This window comes from Chaetodon auriga, chromosome 10, assembly GCF_051107435.1.
Source record: "Chaetodon auriga isolate fChaAug3 chromosome 10, fChaAug3.hap1, whole genome shotgun sequence".
NCBI classification, from domain to species: Eukaryota; Metazoa; Chordata; class Actinopteri; order Chaetodontiformes; family Chaetodontidae; genus Chaetodon; species Chaetodon auriga.
The window spans coordinates 17,938,569-17,956,171 of NC_135083.1; the positions used below are offsets into that span (position 1 = coordinate 17,938,569).

General features: G+C 42.5%; 1 protein-coding gene across 1 annotated transcript; it reads right to left on the minus strand.

Annotated features, from left to right (window-relative positions):
* Nucleotides 1-1,403: 1,403 nt before the first annotated feature.
* On the minus strand, nucleotides 1,404-8,575 carry gpr61 (G protein-coupled receptor 61). The gene is made up of 2 exons (XM_076741971.1): nucleotides 7,981-8,575; nucleotides 1,404-5,914 (listed from the first exon to the last, which is right to left on the minus strand). The coding sequence occupies exon 2, from the start codon at nucleotides 5,661-5,663 to the stop codon at nucleotides 4,245-4,247; it is 1,419 nt and encodes a 472-aa protein (XP_076598086.1). The 5' UTR covers nucleotides 5,664-5,914; nucleotides 7,981-8,575; the 3' UTR covers nucleotides 1,404-4,244.
* Nucleotides 8,576-17,603: the final 9,028 nt, after the last annotated feature.

Here is a 17,603-nt window from a genome sequence, read left to right on the forward strand (position 1 = left end):
TTCTTAGTGGATCAAAAAAAGATGGAATTTTTCAGATATGAGGAAGTTGTAGAAAGCATGACTGACCTCACCTGATGGTCAAAATTGAATTTGTGGTTAAAATAAATGGTGTTCTGGAGTCCTGTATCCTACAAATTAACTATATATACAACTAAATACAAACAGTAAATATGTTATGAAGGAAACGTAATGCCGCCAAAGTTATGTTTTGTATTAGCATAATGAGGAAATGCTGTTAATGCATGCAAGTCTCAAAATGTTGATATTGAATGTATGTTTACGGACAATGCATTTCATTTTCCACCAAAATAAACAATCTTGCGCTTGTAGTTAGTGCAACATTATTCAGCTTCTTTATGGTTATGTTTAGGCACTGACAGCACTTGGTTAATATTCGGGAAAGATCACGATCTATGAAGAAAAGGTCAGCAGCAACAATCATTCCCTAACCTTCACCAAAGTGGTTTTATTGCCTTAACCTGATCACAGTCTGGACGGGAACCGTGGACTCTGGTGTCACAGTTCTGCACCTTGTACAATCCATCCACCTCGACCGCCTCTCTGCAACTCAAGCACAGTTGACACTTTTGAGAGCCAGTTTTTAACATCAGTAAGATAAGATTGTACAGTGGTTTGACCAGTTGTGTTTATGGAATAAAACGAAAAATAGATGTGGGAGTTGTGTGCATAAAAATGGAAGCTGATGTTGTACCCATGAAAGATTAGACCTAAAGTAGGCACAGAAATGGAGAATAATAAAGGATCATGGACTGAGTCTTGAGGCACTCCATTGGAGAAATGGGGTGTGGAGGATTTAAAGTCACCAATGGCCAAACAAAGTGTCCAATAAGACAGATAATGGAATAAAACCAAGTAAAGTCTCTTTTATCAAATAGATTTCATTGTTAATCCAGAGATGAGATTAGCAACGTTATCTAGAATACTTATAGTAAGTAGTATTGAATGAATTCCAAATAGCTTTACTGGCTTATTGAAAAAAGGTGAATGTCCCCAATGTTTTGTGCATTTAGCATATGAAGTTTAGGTGTTTTTTACGTCTTGTGGAGCCTGAAGCTGTGGTCAAAGGGATGGCGGGGAGTCAGGGTCAGTGTTCACTTATTGAACATTACAGTGTCATTCACAACGTCCCCCCACTGACTGAGCTTCAGCATCCTGCCTTCCTCCAAATGTCACTCTTCTTTCATCCTGCTCTCACTGCTTCATTTCACCTCTGCGACCCTGCACCCCCTGCTTGCAGCACGTACACACATACGCACACACGCAGAGGAGGAAACAGTTACAGGGCAGGAGAGAAAGAGGTGATTGATGGGACTGATATAGATGTGGTTATTGATCTGAAAATGTCTAGTAACTAGGCTACAACAACAACCACGACAGTCACGTTAATCTTCTTGCTGTGTCTTTAATCAACTGATGGGTAACCAACACACAGGGAAATCTTCACAAAGGAAAAACAAACCCTAATAATCAAGAATCCAAACAGTCTTTTCAGCTCAAGTACAAAAAAAGAAAAAAATAGACAGAGAAATAATGAACGTATCAAGTAACTCTGGCTGTCAAGTTGTGAATATAATCTGCCATTCACCTTCAGAACAGCTTATTTCTCCGTCCTCATGATCAACAGATGGTGGCAGAAATAAAGCTTAAAGCATTTAATAAGATTGGTCTGGGCAAGTTTGCTTCTACGGTAACAGAAATCCAGTTGAGTGAAGGGTGGATCGATGTACACTCAATGTAAGGGCTTTGTAATGACCCCAGACTGTGTGAAATATTATTGAATTTTTTACAACATTGTGCCATAAAGAGGAGATGATCAATAACGCTCAATGTGGAGAGATCTCAGATTATCTAAAGCAGCCCAAAGTGGAGCCTGCGGGCCAAAGTTGGGCCACGATGAGGTTTGATTTGGCCAAAAATTTGTTGAGAATTTGTGATTTGGTGAAAAAAAGATAATAAATAATAAATGACACTATAAGTTACTGTTCATGCTGTTTTATTTTTTGTGAGGTAAAAATGCTCTTTTTTTCAAAATCCGAGCACAGTAGTCAGAATGATACAGCAAGTCAGCCAATTAAGGGGATGGGTGTCTGTTTTTGGCCTGTAGCCCACCATCAAACTTCACTTTTTTGCCCTCCAAGGGAAAAAGTTTAGGCACCACTGATCTAAAGAGATTAAACCCTTGTACCTGAATGCTGGTGTAATCAATCAAGGTAGTTTTTTGTTATTTCATTACATAAAATCATACATCAATAAAATTGTGTTTTGTAGTTTTAATATTACTGATAAAGATAAATTAAAAAAGCATACATATTGTAGAACACTGAGGATTGCGGCAGTGATATCATCTCCTGCTCACTGCTTTATTTTATGTCTACTAAACTGGACTTAGGCCTCACATTACTGCACCATCTTTTCACTCAAGACGAGACTCAAGAAACAGGCAGCAACAAAGCCATATCGCGAGGATATTAAAAACATTATGTCTCCCCACTGACAAAGGGACCTTTTTTTTTTGTTCTGACTCCCAGCAAAAATACAAGCCTTCCTGGAGCGTCTTGTGTTGGGAGTCTTGTGATCATGTCAACAGTCTGCTATGAGGCAGTTCAAAATAGATGAAGGCAGCAAGAGAGAGAACAAGTATAAAAAGAAACCCTAAAAAAGTGTTTAGTAAGAGTTTTGTGCCTTTAAATTTTCTTTGGAACATTTGTCACTGCTTGTGTGACGTGTGCAAACTGTTTGTATTCCACCTGAGATCAGAGAAAGTATCACCAGTGTCTTCCTTTTGTTGCCAAATGAGGCCAAAGGCAAAGCTTGCCATGTGTAAGCATCGTCTCACCTGTGTGCTGTGTAGCCACAACAAGCCTGGTTGTTTAAAGCACAAACACAAGAGCACTCACACTGCGCCTGTGTTTACCTGTAAACAGCACAGACAACTTGGGGTAACGGGGACCAGTCGCCATGTCTGAATCTATCCACATCGAGCCTTATTTCAGCAAGCTGATGGCTTTAATGTGCTGTTGTTTTTGCTGCACTCAAATTAGCTCCATCGCTGTTGTACAAATGAAACCACTCACAATGTTTTTCCTCCAGTGGAAGGGGGTGAAATCACGAGTCTACCAATGTGAGATGATTTCGGTGAGGTGATAATCACAAGACTAAGAACAGATAAACATGATAATAATGTTCCTGGAAAATGGTTAAAAATACTCTGGTGTGTCAGCCTGTTTATTATAAATACCAGCAGCAGCACCAGCTGTGAAATGAGCCTCTTCAACGCTATGAATATTTCAAATGGATCCAGAGCTTGTTTAAAAAACGGCTCAGAGCATGGAATAAATAGCTTTGATGGGTACAGATCCTCACCTTAACTCGCTTAACGAACTGGCAGCGACAGCTACAATAACTGACAAAGTTTATTTCTTTTTACCTGCTCAAGTTTTTCTTCCAACAGACAGTTGGAACAGACATAATAACACTTTGTTGGGGGTGATGTAGTGCCTAAATGTTTACGGTATCTGTTTAGTCATAGAGAAACTGCTGTCACTGAATCAATTTGAGCTGATTGTCAAGGGGCATCTTCAAGCCTAAGCCAAAAATGAGGGAATATTTTTCCCTCTGATTGGTTTGAATGGAGAAAAAAGACTTCTGAGGAGGGAAATACAAACAGAAGTACAGTATTTTTGATTGAATCATGATGACATGTTATAACTTTATACAGTACACTATATTCTCTTTATAGCCTGATGGAGAACCCAACTTTTATTGAATCTTTAAATGAACGCTTATCAAAACTACACTTTTCTGTCTTCATTTAAAAATGTCTTTTAATGGCTCCTAGTTTCCATAAACAGTGGAAACTGTGTTCCCCCTGAAGATTTTCAGCACTTCTTTATGTTTGTGTGATGTTTGTCACTTCACTGACCTGTGATTAACACAACAAGGGTTTAGTGTCCATTAACATCACACAGAAAACAGCCTGACATTGTATGGCTCTCAAAACATGTAATGCTTCAGCGCCATGGCTTTTAGGGACTGATGGGAATATGAAAGCTACATAACTTCAATTCTTCAAAGAAGATCCCATGTTTGCAGTTCACTGGATTTGTAGCCTAAAAGCACTGCTGTAGCACAAACAAGATTTAATCAACAATTTTTAGAAAATGTGAATAAAACTAAGTATATTTGTTGTATCATGGATGGCAGGGACAGTACATGAGAGGCAGCTACAGCTCTGGCACAGTCTTGCAGCAGTTCTCTGATACATGTAGCTCATTGTTCAGCTGTTGCCGCTGTATGAACTCTGAGGTTTCCTCAAGGATCTGCCCTGGGATGTGAAAGTCAGCTGGCGTGTTCTGCCGAACAGCTGATTCCTGATGACCCTCAGTTTTTGGCTCCTCTGGGCTGGCTCTGCTGTGAGAGTTACAGGGCTCCAGATTGCATCCAGTGCCCTGAAGGAACTGCAAAAAGTTCTCCTCAATAGAGGCCTCACGGCTGGGCAGCTGCTCCCCTTCGCCGGGCCCAGCCCGCTTGAAGAGGCAGGCCAGGTGGCGGCCCAGCTCCTCACGAATCTGCCGGTTCAGGCAGCCATAGAAGAAGGGGTTGGAGGTGAAACAGAAATAGCCAATCCATGTGACTACGTCCTCCAGCTGAGCCAGTGAGGTGGGAGAGGTAGACACCACAGCCGAGTAGAGATGGAAGGAGAAATATGGTAGCCAACAGCAGAGGAACTGGCCTCCCACTGCCACCAGGACCACCGCAGCCTTCCCACCACTGAAGGTCCTCTGAGGGGTGGTGCGGGCACCAGTTCCACCGAGGCTGGCTGCCATGGTGGAGTGGCTACTGATGGACTCTGACCTTTGCCGCGGCGTGTCCATCCAAGTGGGAAGGGGGCCGTGCTGCATGGCTGCTACTCGCGCAACCTTGAACATGTTGCAGTAGACCACGAGAATGATCAGCATGGGGCACAGAAAATAGATGAATGTAAAGAAGACCATGAAAAGCAGCCGTGTGGTCCTGCCTCCCGCCCAGTGGAGGGAGCAGTGTCTCTGACCCTGAATGAGGACTGAAGTCGTCCCCAGACTCGGGTTCCCCTGGAGCAGCGATCCCAGGAGAGGCAGCACTGACATGACAACTGCTTTAATCCAGATTCCCACTAGAACCATCACCACCACCCCCACTGTCATCTTCACCTCATGACGCATGGGGTGCACGATGTAGTAGTAGCGCTCCACGTTGATGGCACATATGGTGAGGATGGCAGCACTCACTAGACACACACTCAAGCAGAGGTAGCTTCGACACAGCGCCTCGTCCACCAGGATTCGGTCTGACAGCATCCCCAGAGGCATCAACACCAGCGCTGCCAGCAGGTCCACCAGGCAGAGGTGGAACACGAAGGCAAACTTGTGCAGCTGCGGCGTTTTGGTGATGACAATCATCACAGCCAAGTTCCCCACCACTGCCAGCACGTCCATGATGAGCATAGCACACAGTGCCAAGGACTGGTTCAGATCCACACCTCCATGGATGCTTGCAACAGGCAGGGTCACGTTAGAGATATTCGGATGCAGTGAGGCAGGAAAGGTGGGGAGGCCAGAGAGAGAAGTGTTCCAGGAGGGGCTCGATGTGACAGGACGCTCCATGAGAGGATGGGATAAGGAGGAGAGAGGCCGCTGAACTTCACGGGCCCATCACCCATCCTCCCCTGTCATAGGGTGTCACTGAGAAGCTCAGGCGATGGTGTCTGTCATGGTAGCTGGCGCTGGGCAGACCCTGACCCTGGTAGACTTCCGGGTGGAGCTAAGCAGATGATCACAGGAGGTTTCATTCAATTCCTTGTAGTTTTTCGTGAAGATGTGCTTCTCTCTCCAATATGAGCTCCAGTTGTGCAGATCTGGAAAAACAGAGGCAGTCCTGTTTAAGAGTACGCACAAGGGAAGATCTGAGTTGCTGTTTGAGTGTATGTCATGAAATATATGAAGTTTTCTAAAAGTAGTTTTTAAAGGTGTGAGATATATGTAGGCCACTAAATGATGAAAAACTACATTTAAGACGATATATTTTAGGGATATTATATAACCAAAGCCTTGCTGAAAAATGAGCTTGCAAGTTGTAGTCTGGAAATAGGTTGAATTTCTCATCCTAAAAAACTACCTAAATAATGTTTTGCTCAGACAAGAAATACATTTTGAAGTTGAAATACTGAAGAGAAAAACCTTAAAAGTCATCAGTCTAAAACTTTTAATGGAAACACTGATACTATACTTTTTCTATCCACTCATCAAACAAAAAACCAAAACTGACTTAAATGAATCCAAAACTGGGAATCTGCAAGTCATCTGATGCTTGTCACCTATATCAAAGTGCAGTCCTATGTAAAGCATGCCATTACTTCTGCTGCTGTCACAGCGTTACTCTTGTGCTATAGCTCCATCAAGCAGTGCAGCCTGCGCTCACTTGTAGCCAGGGTCATAATTTGCTACATATTTGACATCTGCATCCTCAGATGTGTGTTTTCAGGGCAGCCGGAGCCCCGGGGAGAAGCTAAAAGCGCAGAGTGAACCATATGTTCCCCTTAACAGAGTGGAGAGACTGGATCAGTGAATAAACTGCGAAACTCAGCATTACAGAGCTCCCTGCTTTCTGAAGTGATGGGAGGAAGAGATCGATAAACACTCTTCATATTTTTATAAGGACATGAAAAATATAAATAAGCTTCCTATGATTTTCAGGGATGACGATGGGGATTCTTAACAATGCTCTTCTGATAAAACCTAGGTAACTACATTCAGCTGTGATATAAAAATCATGTAAACGGTGGCAGAGCACCTTCAGCACTGTTTGTGTGAACAGTGGAGTAGTCAAGAGGCCCCGCGCCGTGTTTACTGTCATAACCTCACCTGGACACAACCCCACACGCTGTAAAAGCCATGGAACGAGCACTAAGCCGGTGGTACATTTCCATATACTGCACACCTGCATGTGCAAGTTTTCCATTTCACAAGTGTGACAGGCTTCATCCCTGCAAGGCGCCTGCTCTTTTCCTGCCTGCAAATCAAGCATGGCAATCACCTGACAGACACAGGCGCGAGTAGGTGGCCTTTGCTGATTAGGTCAAAGGGTTACAGTCACCTTCAGTCCAATAAAATAACTCATAAACAACATCTAAGCTATGATGCAGCAACAACAACTGTGGAGCAGCCCTCTGGAGGTTCCCAGTCTTAATCAGCATTGATTGTTTTATTGCTCTCTGGTGTCCGGGGTCACTTTTTGTGCAAAGGAAACACATTATCACCACAAGTCCCAGACGTGAGATGTGTTGTAGTGCCTCAAAAAGCATTATATTACATAAAAAATTGGAAAAATTGAAAGTTTTATCAAATCAAAACCACCCAAACAGAACTATTTAAACAATGAAAGGGAAAAATAAGGAATTAGTGGCTCACATGCAACACAGCCTCCTATTTAATGTAATCAAATCAGTGAGAGTCGTACAATTTGCAGTCAAACTCAGAAGCTCCAAACAAATTCACACAAAGCTATAATATAGGGTTGCAGCAGGATCTCTTCGGCTGCCGACTGGAAACCATATGACCCTTTAATATGCACATGACACAGTGGTCGCTGCAAGGAGGAAACTAGCCTGTTGTTCCAGTGTCCCTTCCATTACAAAACACTTTCACACCTCAGCAGCAACATGCAAATGAAGACCAATGAACATACATGGAATGAGATGCCTCTTCCCAGAAATGTAGCTCTTTTCCGTGGCTAAGCAAAGATAATGTGGTGTGTGATCTGATGAAAGAAAACACTGGTTCATGAGTCAGATTTTTACCCTTGTCCCACCTTTCCAGCATCCTAACTTCCACCCCAAGAACACACACACATCTCCTGGGCACACGCTCCGTTAACAGGGCAGGGATGTGTGGGGATGTGTGTAGTGATAAGCCGGTGACATACCTCAGTCTGGAGAGGGCTGCTTCCTCCTGCGCAGGTTCACAGTCTACTGAAGGAGAGCCGACCTGTTTCACTCTCTCTCTCACACACACACACACACACACACACACACACACACAAACACACACACACCACGTCACAGAGAGAGAGGGGGAGAGAGAGAGAGAGAGAGAGAGAGGGAGAGAGAGGGAGAGAGGGGGGCACTCCTGTGTCTCCTCCTCACCTGGTCCCTTTCATCTCGTCATCACCTCCCACCCAATCCTCCCTGTCCACAAGCTGACCACCCCCTCTTCCCATCCCTTCAAACACACACACACACACACACACACACACACACACACACACACAAACACACACACACCCACCCTCCTCTTCCTCTCTTCTAACCAGGTCTTCGATCCAGGTGGGAGAGCAGGAGCAGAAGGAAGAGGAAAAGAAAAAATGAGTAGAGGGCTCCTGTCTTCCAGCCTGTGATGACACACACACACACGCGCGCACACACACACACACACACACACACACACACACACACACCCCTCCACCTCACACACTTTCATGCACACATGTACTGGCTCCAGCACGCGCCCAGGGCAACTGCAGAGCTGTGCAGAGCAGACAGGCAGGCAGTGGGTGGGAAGGCAGCACCCAGCCTCCGCTGCTCTCCACTGGGTCTTAGTGCCTTGTTTCTCTGTGCTCCTTATGGAGGGATGGCTCTGCTCTTCATCCCTCTGGCTAATCTCACCACAGGTCACATCAGGCCGCACTAACAGGTGCAGAAGTGGCCAACAATTAGAAGGGAAAATCACCTTTATCCCGTGGATCAGAATTTCTGTAACTCTGTCTCCTTATGCTCAAGATCTCCTTCGATGCACAATCCAACAAAAGCCGTCTCACAAGACTGGATTATTGATTCGCAGAGAGGAAAAGAATCCCAGTGGTTAATGTTAATGAGCTGAGATTAACGTTTAAAAGCCACATAACATACATGTCACACTTAGTGAACTATTTCCTGCCCTGAGGAATGAGGTTGTTCGCTGCTGCAGTGTGAATGGATTGTGCTCTGCTGTGTCTTCACTCAAGAGACCTGAGAACAAAAATGTGTGGCTGAAACATTAACAGTCAAACAGGCAGCACACAACAGATAACTAACGTCATGACAGACAGAATATCTTCTGTCTGTTAGTTGGACGATCAAGAATGAATGTTACCTTAGTTTTGAAGAACCTGGCTTTATTTTTTATGGACTAAACGATTAATCTGAAAATGATCCGCTGGAAAAATGGAAATAAGTGTTAGCTGTAGGCCCTGACAAGAGTCATAAAAACATCACATAATAAAACTTTAATGTGTTCAACAGGACTGAAAGTATCTTGCTCGAGAGCTGTTTGCAATTCATTTCAATTAAAAGGTGCATCCACTCCTATGTGCATAGTATCTTGAAATTTGAGACATATTTTTAAGTCCATAATTAAACAATTTTGCAAAAAAGGCAAGGAAATATGCAGCTACTTCCAACAACACAACACAGTAGAAAACACAAGATCCCAACACAAGACCACCAAAAGGTGTAGGCTGAAGCTGTGCCGCTTTTTACGCCTACTCTTCTTCCAATGCACAACCTATTTGGCACCACAAGTGATATCAGACAAAAATATCTGAGGTAATGTTTGGATCGATCTCAGCTCCATCATTTGAATAAGATAAATGAGGTTGTTTTTACAGTTGAACTTTTTGAAAATCATGGGATGATTAAAGTCATTTTGTGTTTTTACTTCAAGTGTTGTCATAAGCTTGAGTATTGTATTTTTGGATTAAATCCTTGTAAACAGGTCGGCTCACTGTCGCTGCCTCTGGCTCTCATCCTCTGTGAATTAGACTCATAATAAAATTCCCAAATGAGATAATTTAACAACAATGTGCTTTGGACACAAGAAGTAACCTTTTCATGTATGGAGGTGGCTGTTGTATCTGTCAACTCTACTCATTTTTTTTATGTTACTGTATTTTACTGTGTTTATCCCCTTTGTTATCCAGCTTACAGTGCAGGGGCTTTATTTTTAGCTTTTTCTTGTCTCAATTGATGCTCTGAAAATTGCTTATTCCTCCCTCGGGATTTGCATGAATGGACCACACATCAGTGTGTGACATCTTTCTTTCATGCAGTGTGTTTCCTGAGGAATTCATTCACCAGCTCCGCAAACCCTGATTAGTTCATGACTCATTGCTTCTTTTTACTGACAAATCAATTGGCAAATTGAACACATGCTCATCTATTGATGCAAGTGCCAGGTTACCTTTCACATCAGCAAAGGTTACCTGACATGAATTGTCTTGAAAGTTGTTGTTTTGGGTGGATTTTGCAGCAGGGAGAGTTTGTTGAGTGCTGCTGCTGCTGCTGCTGCTGCTGCTGCTGCGGTCGCTCATGTGATCTGTAGGAAAAAGGCTGTATCAGATATTCAGTCTCCCCTTAAATGAGTAAACTGCTGCACAAACTAATAAATAATGCTCTGAGGGTTTTTGTGTAATCATCCAAGATGTTATGATAGTGATAGAACAAGGTTTGAAGATGGAACTGGAGCATAGAGGAGTCTTTGTTTGTCTTTATTTATGCCTGTTTTTTTGTTGTTATTTTTTTGTGTGTGTGTGTATGTGTGTGTGTGTCCTGTGACTGCGCTCGTGTCTGAGGTATTGAATAATGACAGAAATAGCAGATAGTTGCTCACGCCAGCAGCACCAATCACAGGGGAGGAAATACAATGGTTTCCATGGCAACCCAGACTTCACCCCAACCCATCCCCCACCTGCACCCCATCATCACCCCCCACCACCCATGGTATACACCCAGAGCAGATAAGAGACGTGCATGAGCCTCGGGCACTCACACACACTGCTTGCACTAGCAGCCATCAGGAGTCGTGTTCAGTGTGATCAGCAGCCATGTTGGGTCGTGATTATTCTCAGTTTCCTTTTTTCCTATTTAACTGAACACAGGTGGGCTGATTCAAGCTCAATTACAGCAGCTGATCGCATGTTGTTTTCCATTGTGATCTCAGATCTCATCAGTAGGGGGAGCTCTCACATTTAACAAGTGCATACTGTAACTGCAGCACCTGATGTCCCAGAAAATATCCGTCTTATTCTGCAAATCAACACTGATCCACGCTCACAGGGCAGGAGTTGTGAAGACGTTTAGTTTGTTCTATAGTTGCACAGCTATGTCATCATCATGGCCATTAAATTTATGTTTCATACTGAAACCTTTGCCCTCATTCAAGTGCACACACTGCAGGCCAAAGGACTGGTAGAAAAGGGTTAATCAATAGTCAGGGCAAATTCCTTCATTTAATATGATGAATATGGAAAAAAGGGTAGAAAAGCAATAAAGGATAAAAAAAAATATAGTGGGATCTATTTGTCTATCTGTCAGTGCAATTCAATGCAGCAGTTTGACAAAGGATGCAGTGCGCACACACTCACGCAGGCACACAAACACACTGTTCTAGCAAGAAGAGCTCATGTTTGGGCTGACGTCAAACCCTCAGGGCTGACTTGATCTGCAAAAATCCTTTTGCATTATTTCATACAGATTGAATTCACTCAGGGCTTCGTTGCTCCCATGACTGACATACTCATGATTATTCACATCAAACCAGCCATCCAGTTTGCACATTGTTTTGAGAGCAAATGAATGGTAAAAATAAATGATGTCACACTTTAATATTCTCTTTTTTTTTTATTAAAATACCAGTATTTAGAGTTCTGTATCATCCTCTGTAATGTCTACTATACATTTACACAGCATGTGGGTAGCAAGTGTCTGACCAGAGTTAAATTAACCTTGCTCTAGTTTTATCTTCCCACGGTACCCCAGAGAATAAGATCCACCTGAAAGGTCACATCAGACTGATTACTAACACCCCATCATACGTCTCACCAGATGGGGGAGGGTGCACACACCTATCTGAGCTGATAAAACCCTCAGAGGGACATGGTGCATCCTCACATATTTTAGCTATACTGCTGATCACAAATTATGCAAAATCTTATTCAAATATGTGTAGCTGCAAGGACTTTGGAAAAGAGCAGTGATCCAAAATAGATTTCTCTGGGTGCGTTGAATCTCTCACAATCTACTGAGACGGAGAGAAAGAAGTCACCAAATGTTGATCTACATGCTCCACTAACTCTAAAGGAGTTAGTGGAGCATGTAGATCACAACATATTTTCTCCTGCCTGGTTCTAAACCTTTATTCTGCAGCAGTGAGGAAACAACACCTGACCGTTTCAGGCACATTAAATACGTATTTCATTTAAAGAAATATGTATTTTATAGCAAAGTTTTGAGTTTGGTGGATGCGCTGCATGACTGAATTCAACTTTTTTTGAGAGCTGACTTCAAAATAAAGATAATGAGTATAATTTTGGATACCTTGCTGAGACTCCTGGGACAACCTGCTCTCTGTAGACAGCAAGAGAATACACAAACCAGTGACGGTAACTGGTTTGCTTTCCCAGACTCATGCTTTGGAGTCCAAACAGACACAATTAGCACTCTCTGTTGGCTCCAGGTTGGCACCGTCATCCTCTGCACACACTGAGTCACTGACGAGTGCCGACGCTCCTGGCCGCTGTCTGTCTGGGGACGCATAATAACACAGAGCCTCAAAAAAGGAGCCAAGACTGTAATAAAAATAAAATTCTGACGATATCAGGGCCTTTTGCAGGCATTTGGATATGAGTCCTTGCTGCTGATTCCACAGTATCATTTGATTTCATCATGGCTATAATATGTGACAGCATATTGCATGTTCAGATTTGTAGTGAATTAATTAAAATGTAACCTTTCACTATTTGATTACTGACTGGAAAAATACAACGCACCGCCTCAAGCCCGCAGATGCTCCGTGACTCTTTTCAGTGTCACACTTTTTATTGTGAGAACATCATGACTCCCCTCCAAGTCACAGTTTTTTATTCACTCACCGACTGTGAGTAATTTCATGTCATTAGACTGATTAATTTATTAATTTTTGATCATCAGAAAAATGTGTCTTTTCAGTGAAACTCCAAGCTGACTGAATATACATAAAAAACATTGATTTGCATCCTGACATCAGCTCACAAGTAGGAGTAAAACTCTTCCCTCCTCAAACATTTTCAGTCGGTGACTCTCCAAAGGTGACAGAGTCCGAGAATAAGAACGTTCAGTTGCGTTTGTAGCATCTGGCTGATGGTGCAGTGAGGTGAGATGTCCTTGGTTGAGTCACAAATGGCCTACAGGGGGTTTGGTGCTTTACACTGCAGCAAGACACGACCTTCATCTGTGAAAGGACACACAGCTCAGAACCACACAAATGGGCCTGGTGGACCAGAAAAACAGCAGGGGGACATCTGTACAGTATAATTCAATCCAGAACATCAGACCTCGCACAAACATGCCCTTCGTTTATGTTAAAACTGTATCAGAGTGGTAGGATTCTTAGTAATGTGTTGGATTACATAAAATGTTTCTATTATTTTGTCCATGGCCTTTATGTACATGGCTTGAACAAAATAGTGATTGTTCTTCCTGTAAGGACGAAGCCGTCAGATAAATACCTTTTAGCCCACCTACATTTATTTTCAAAGAAATCACCCACACTTTTTTTTTTAGTACATTATAAAACAAAGCCATGAAACATGAACACTGTGGTGCCTTTACACCATCTGAGGTGTGTTTAAACATGCAAGGCTTCAAAACATGTTTGGAAAGATGATGAACTTATCTTCAGCTTTCTGAATCTGTAAACTAGTTAGAATGAAAGCAGCGTGTTTTAATCTAACAGCTTCATCGGAGGATGATAAGAGTTGTGTCACGTTTGACAGAATAAAGCATCACTCTGTTTTATGAGGGTGTTATGTGCTGGACTATTTCTTGGAGGGCACAGTGATTCCAAGAAGTAGTCCAGCATTAACCCCCACCCCCCCATCCCAGCTTTTGTGCAGATTAAACAAACCAGTCTCTATCCCTCTATTAGTAACCATTGTTCTCATAATATACTATTTATTTCCTCAAATCATAAATACTAAAACTAACTTTTAAAATCAACTTTATTCATATTCAGATGTGCAGCTCTGCCTTTAAAGCCTTTTTTCAGAGCATTTCATTCCCCTCTCTCTGAGTTCTTCACATTAATTTATGATTTTAATATAATTTTATCATTTAGAATTGTACTGTTGCAGTGTTTGGATGTCCGTGCATGTAATTAATGAACAGCAAACTCAAAGGGCGTCCCACGGCCGCAGAGTAATTTTCATAGAAACCAATCAGTGCAGTCAGTCAGTTGATCAATGGCTGTATCATCAAGCAGAAATGAGGCCAAGGCCATCACACCCCCCTCCCCTCTGTAGGTTATCCTCCTCACATCACTCCTCTCTGGTCAGGACGGCGTTTTTGGATTTACATTCTTCTCTCCCCTCCTCGCTCCCATCAGGAAGCTTGAACTCAGCATTATTGGATGTAACATCAATATCCACCATAAATACGAGCACTCAGAGCCTTTTGACAGAAGTGCATTTCCTCTGAGTGAGCATCTGCCCTAAGTGACAGCACAGCTGAGCCCGGATGCTTCTTCACTTAGGCCACCCTTCATTTGCTGGTTTATCCATTTTGATGTTATGGGAATGAGTGTAATCTGTAAATTTAACAGAAAGGGATTATTCCGTGTCTCTCTTCAGAGAAAATGTGTAGTTGCATAACATATGACCTCATTGTTTTCCCTTTTGTTTATCATAGTGTAAATAGTAACATGTAAATCCAAGATTACTTAAACACAGGCTGTCCAACAAAAAGACTGAATGCATTTCAGTCTGCCAATCAATGGAATAAATTACTGTGTGAACACAGAATACTTATAGAGATGATGTTTACATGTGTCTTCAGAGATCAGGGAGTGACAAACATGGAGGCTCAGAGCTTCATCACATGGTGCAACAACAGTCACCTGAAGCTCAATATCAGCAGAACACAATGAGCTTGTGTTGGACTACTGCTGTACTGTATGTCTGTTAGTGTGTAAGTTCATTGAGAGACAGAGTCAGAGTCTTTGTATGTGTTCACATATTCACATAATGTGTTCACGAACTCTGACAGAAAACAAAGTTGTGGTGACGACAGTAGACAATGCCTCAAATATGGATGTGACTACAAAGAAGCTATAAAGTCTAAAATGTGGACGCTTCACACACATCTTCAATCCGCTAATGTCTGACATTAGCATTTAGCTAATTTAGCTTTGGAACCACCAGAGTCATTAAGATTCATCCTCTGGGGATGTTGAATGTCTGTATTGAATTTCATGTTTGATGTCAGTTTTCAGTAAAGGCCACAGCGTCAACAGTGAAATAAAAAGTTGTTGTGTGACAGTATCACGCTGGCTCACACTGCACAACCTATTATGTGTGATTTGACAGCTGATGAAAAAGCATTACTCACTCTAAGTTTCCAAATGAACATTATGTGACAGAAATAATCATGACATACATATTAATGAGAACATTACAAATGCCAGAGGTCTGCAAAAGTGATGCACTGACGCAGCAACTTGACACGTCTTCAGTACAGTTTGTGGGCTTTTCACTCAAATCAAATGTAGCTCTGTCAGTGGGTCTGCTGGAGATGGTTCGTCTAGAAAGCAGCTCCTATGAGACAGACAAGTGGAAGCCATCAGCACCAGGTGAGGACTGCAGTCAGACACCGGTGCAGTGCATCAAACAGCTTTGTTACTCTCAGCCATCATCCGTCTTTTCTCTCCACTGCAATCTCGTTCATGTTTTCTGACCTCATTAGAGAGAGCTGAGTCCTGCAGGCCGGGTGGGGAGGAGGAGGAGGAGGATGAGGAGGAGGGATGTGTTGTGATGTTGTGAAATCCAGACAGATGCTGCACACTTAATAATGCAAGACAGCTGTCAGCATTCAGAAGGGTGAGAAACTGGAAATCAGCCAAGCAGCCTTCAAGCTAGTTGGGTGCTCAGACACACTGGTTCAACAGCCTAAAACACATTTTGACTTCTGCCACAGCAGCATATGCACATGTTTACAATGCTGGATTTTAATCACAGTCAGGGAAAAAAGAAGAAGAATTCCCCCTGTTTCCTGTTTTTGTGCTAAGCTAAGCTAACCAAATGTTGCCTCTAGTGCTAATATCGTACAGACGAGCATGAGAGTGGTGTCGATCTCACCTAACGCTCTGCCAGAAAGCCAACGGACACTTGCTTCCTTCTTCCTTCACATGACAGCATATTGATATATGTGATCAATCAATGAAACTACGTGTTTGTTTGTTTGTTTGTTTGTTTGTTTGTTTTTCAAACTTTTAATTGATTTATCATGAAAATAAAACTGCTATATGATTCTTTCTAATTAGTTATATGTGTCAGGGACGCCATGTGTATTATCCTCAATATTTTTTAAAAATAGCAAAAAATAAGGAGCTTAACCTAAAGACAAAGCATTTCAAATGTGATTCAAGCCTGCCCCCAGATTACATTATGGTAACACCATAATGCAATATTCAGGGTCTGGAAAATAAATATTATGCTTGTGCAGATTTGCAGGTTTATTCATTAGTGGTGAGGCAGATTAGTCAAAAGGACAAAGGTCTGAAACTACAGGATTTCCGTTTCAACATAAGCCCACTGAGGGGTCTTTCTTTCAGTGTTTACAGCTGAATCAGATATAAAGATAAACTCGGGAGTAGAAATCAGTTAAGGAGGTTATAAAGAGGGCAGCTATGCGCTCAAGGGAACCACATCTTCTGTAAATCATGATTTTTTTTAAAGACGTGTGTTTGTGTGTATGTCTGTACTTGTCAGCGAGCACGCGGCGCCGTGACACTGACAGCAGAAACAGGATGGAATTGTAATAATGACCCTGCGTTAAACCACTGTTTTCTCAGAAAACGTTCACACCATACAGAGAGCGGAGAGCTGTGATTAATAGAGGCCACAGCAAGGGAAGTCTGTAAATCCCTTAAAGCTTGCTGCAAGGCTGTTGCTGAAGCAGCAGATTATTACAGACTGACACAGCCATGAAACAAATCTGTTTAATTTACAGTAGCTTCTCCCTCTTGTGATCCCAGAGCGCATGGCTTCCTCTCTTGATTGTGGTTGTTTTGGTTGCAGGGTGTAGGATGCCGCTGGACCCTGGATAGCCATTATCATGACACGGATGTCAGGCACCAAATCTGATGGTGCCGGGGTTTAAGTAGCAATGTGGGTTTCCAAATGAGTCACCCAGTGCCTCTGAAGGCCAAAGAAACCTCAGTTTAATCACCGGGAACAGTAAAAAAGAGTGGAACAAAAGGTACAGGAAATGAAGAAAGACATTTGCAGATGTTTTCTTAAGTACAATTAGCATTTTTGTAAAATCCACAGCAAATTATCAACCTTTCTGCAGTTCCCATCAGAGACTAATAACACTGTTGTGGTTTTCACGACCCACATGGTTCACTCTTATTCCTCTCATCGGTGTTGTTTACATGCATCAGGCAGCTGTTTTTGAAAGAAATGAAATAAGAATGAAATAAAAATCCAATATGCAGAACCAGCTCAATGCCAAACAGCAGACAGAGAAAGTTAGTGACTTT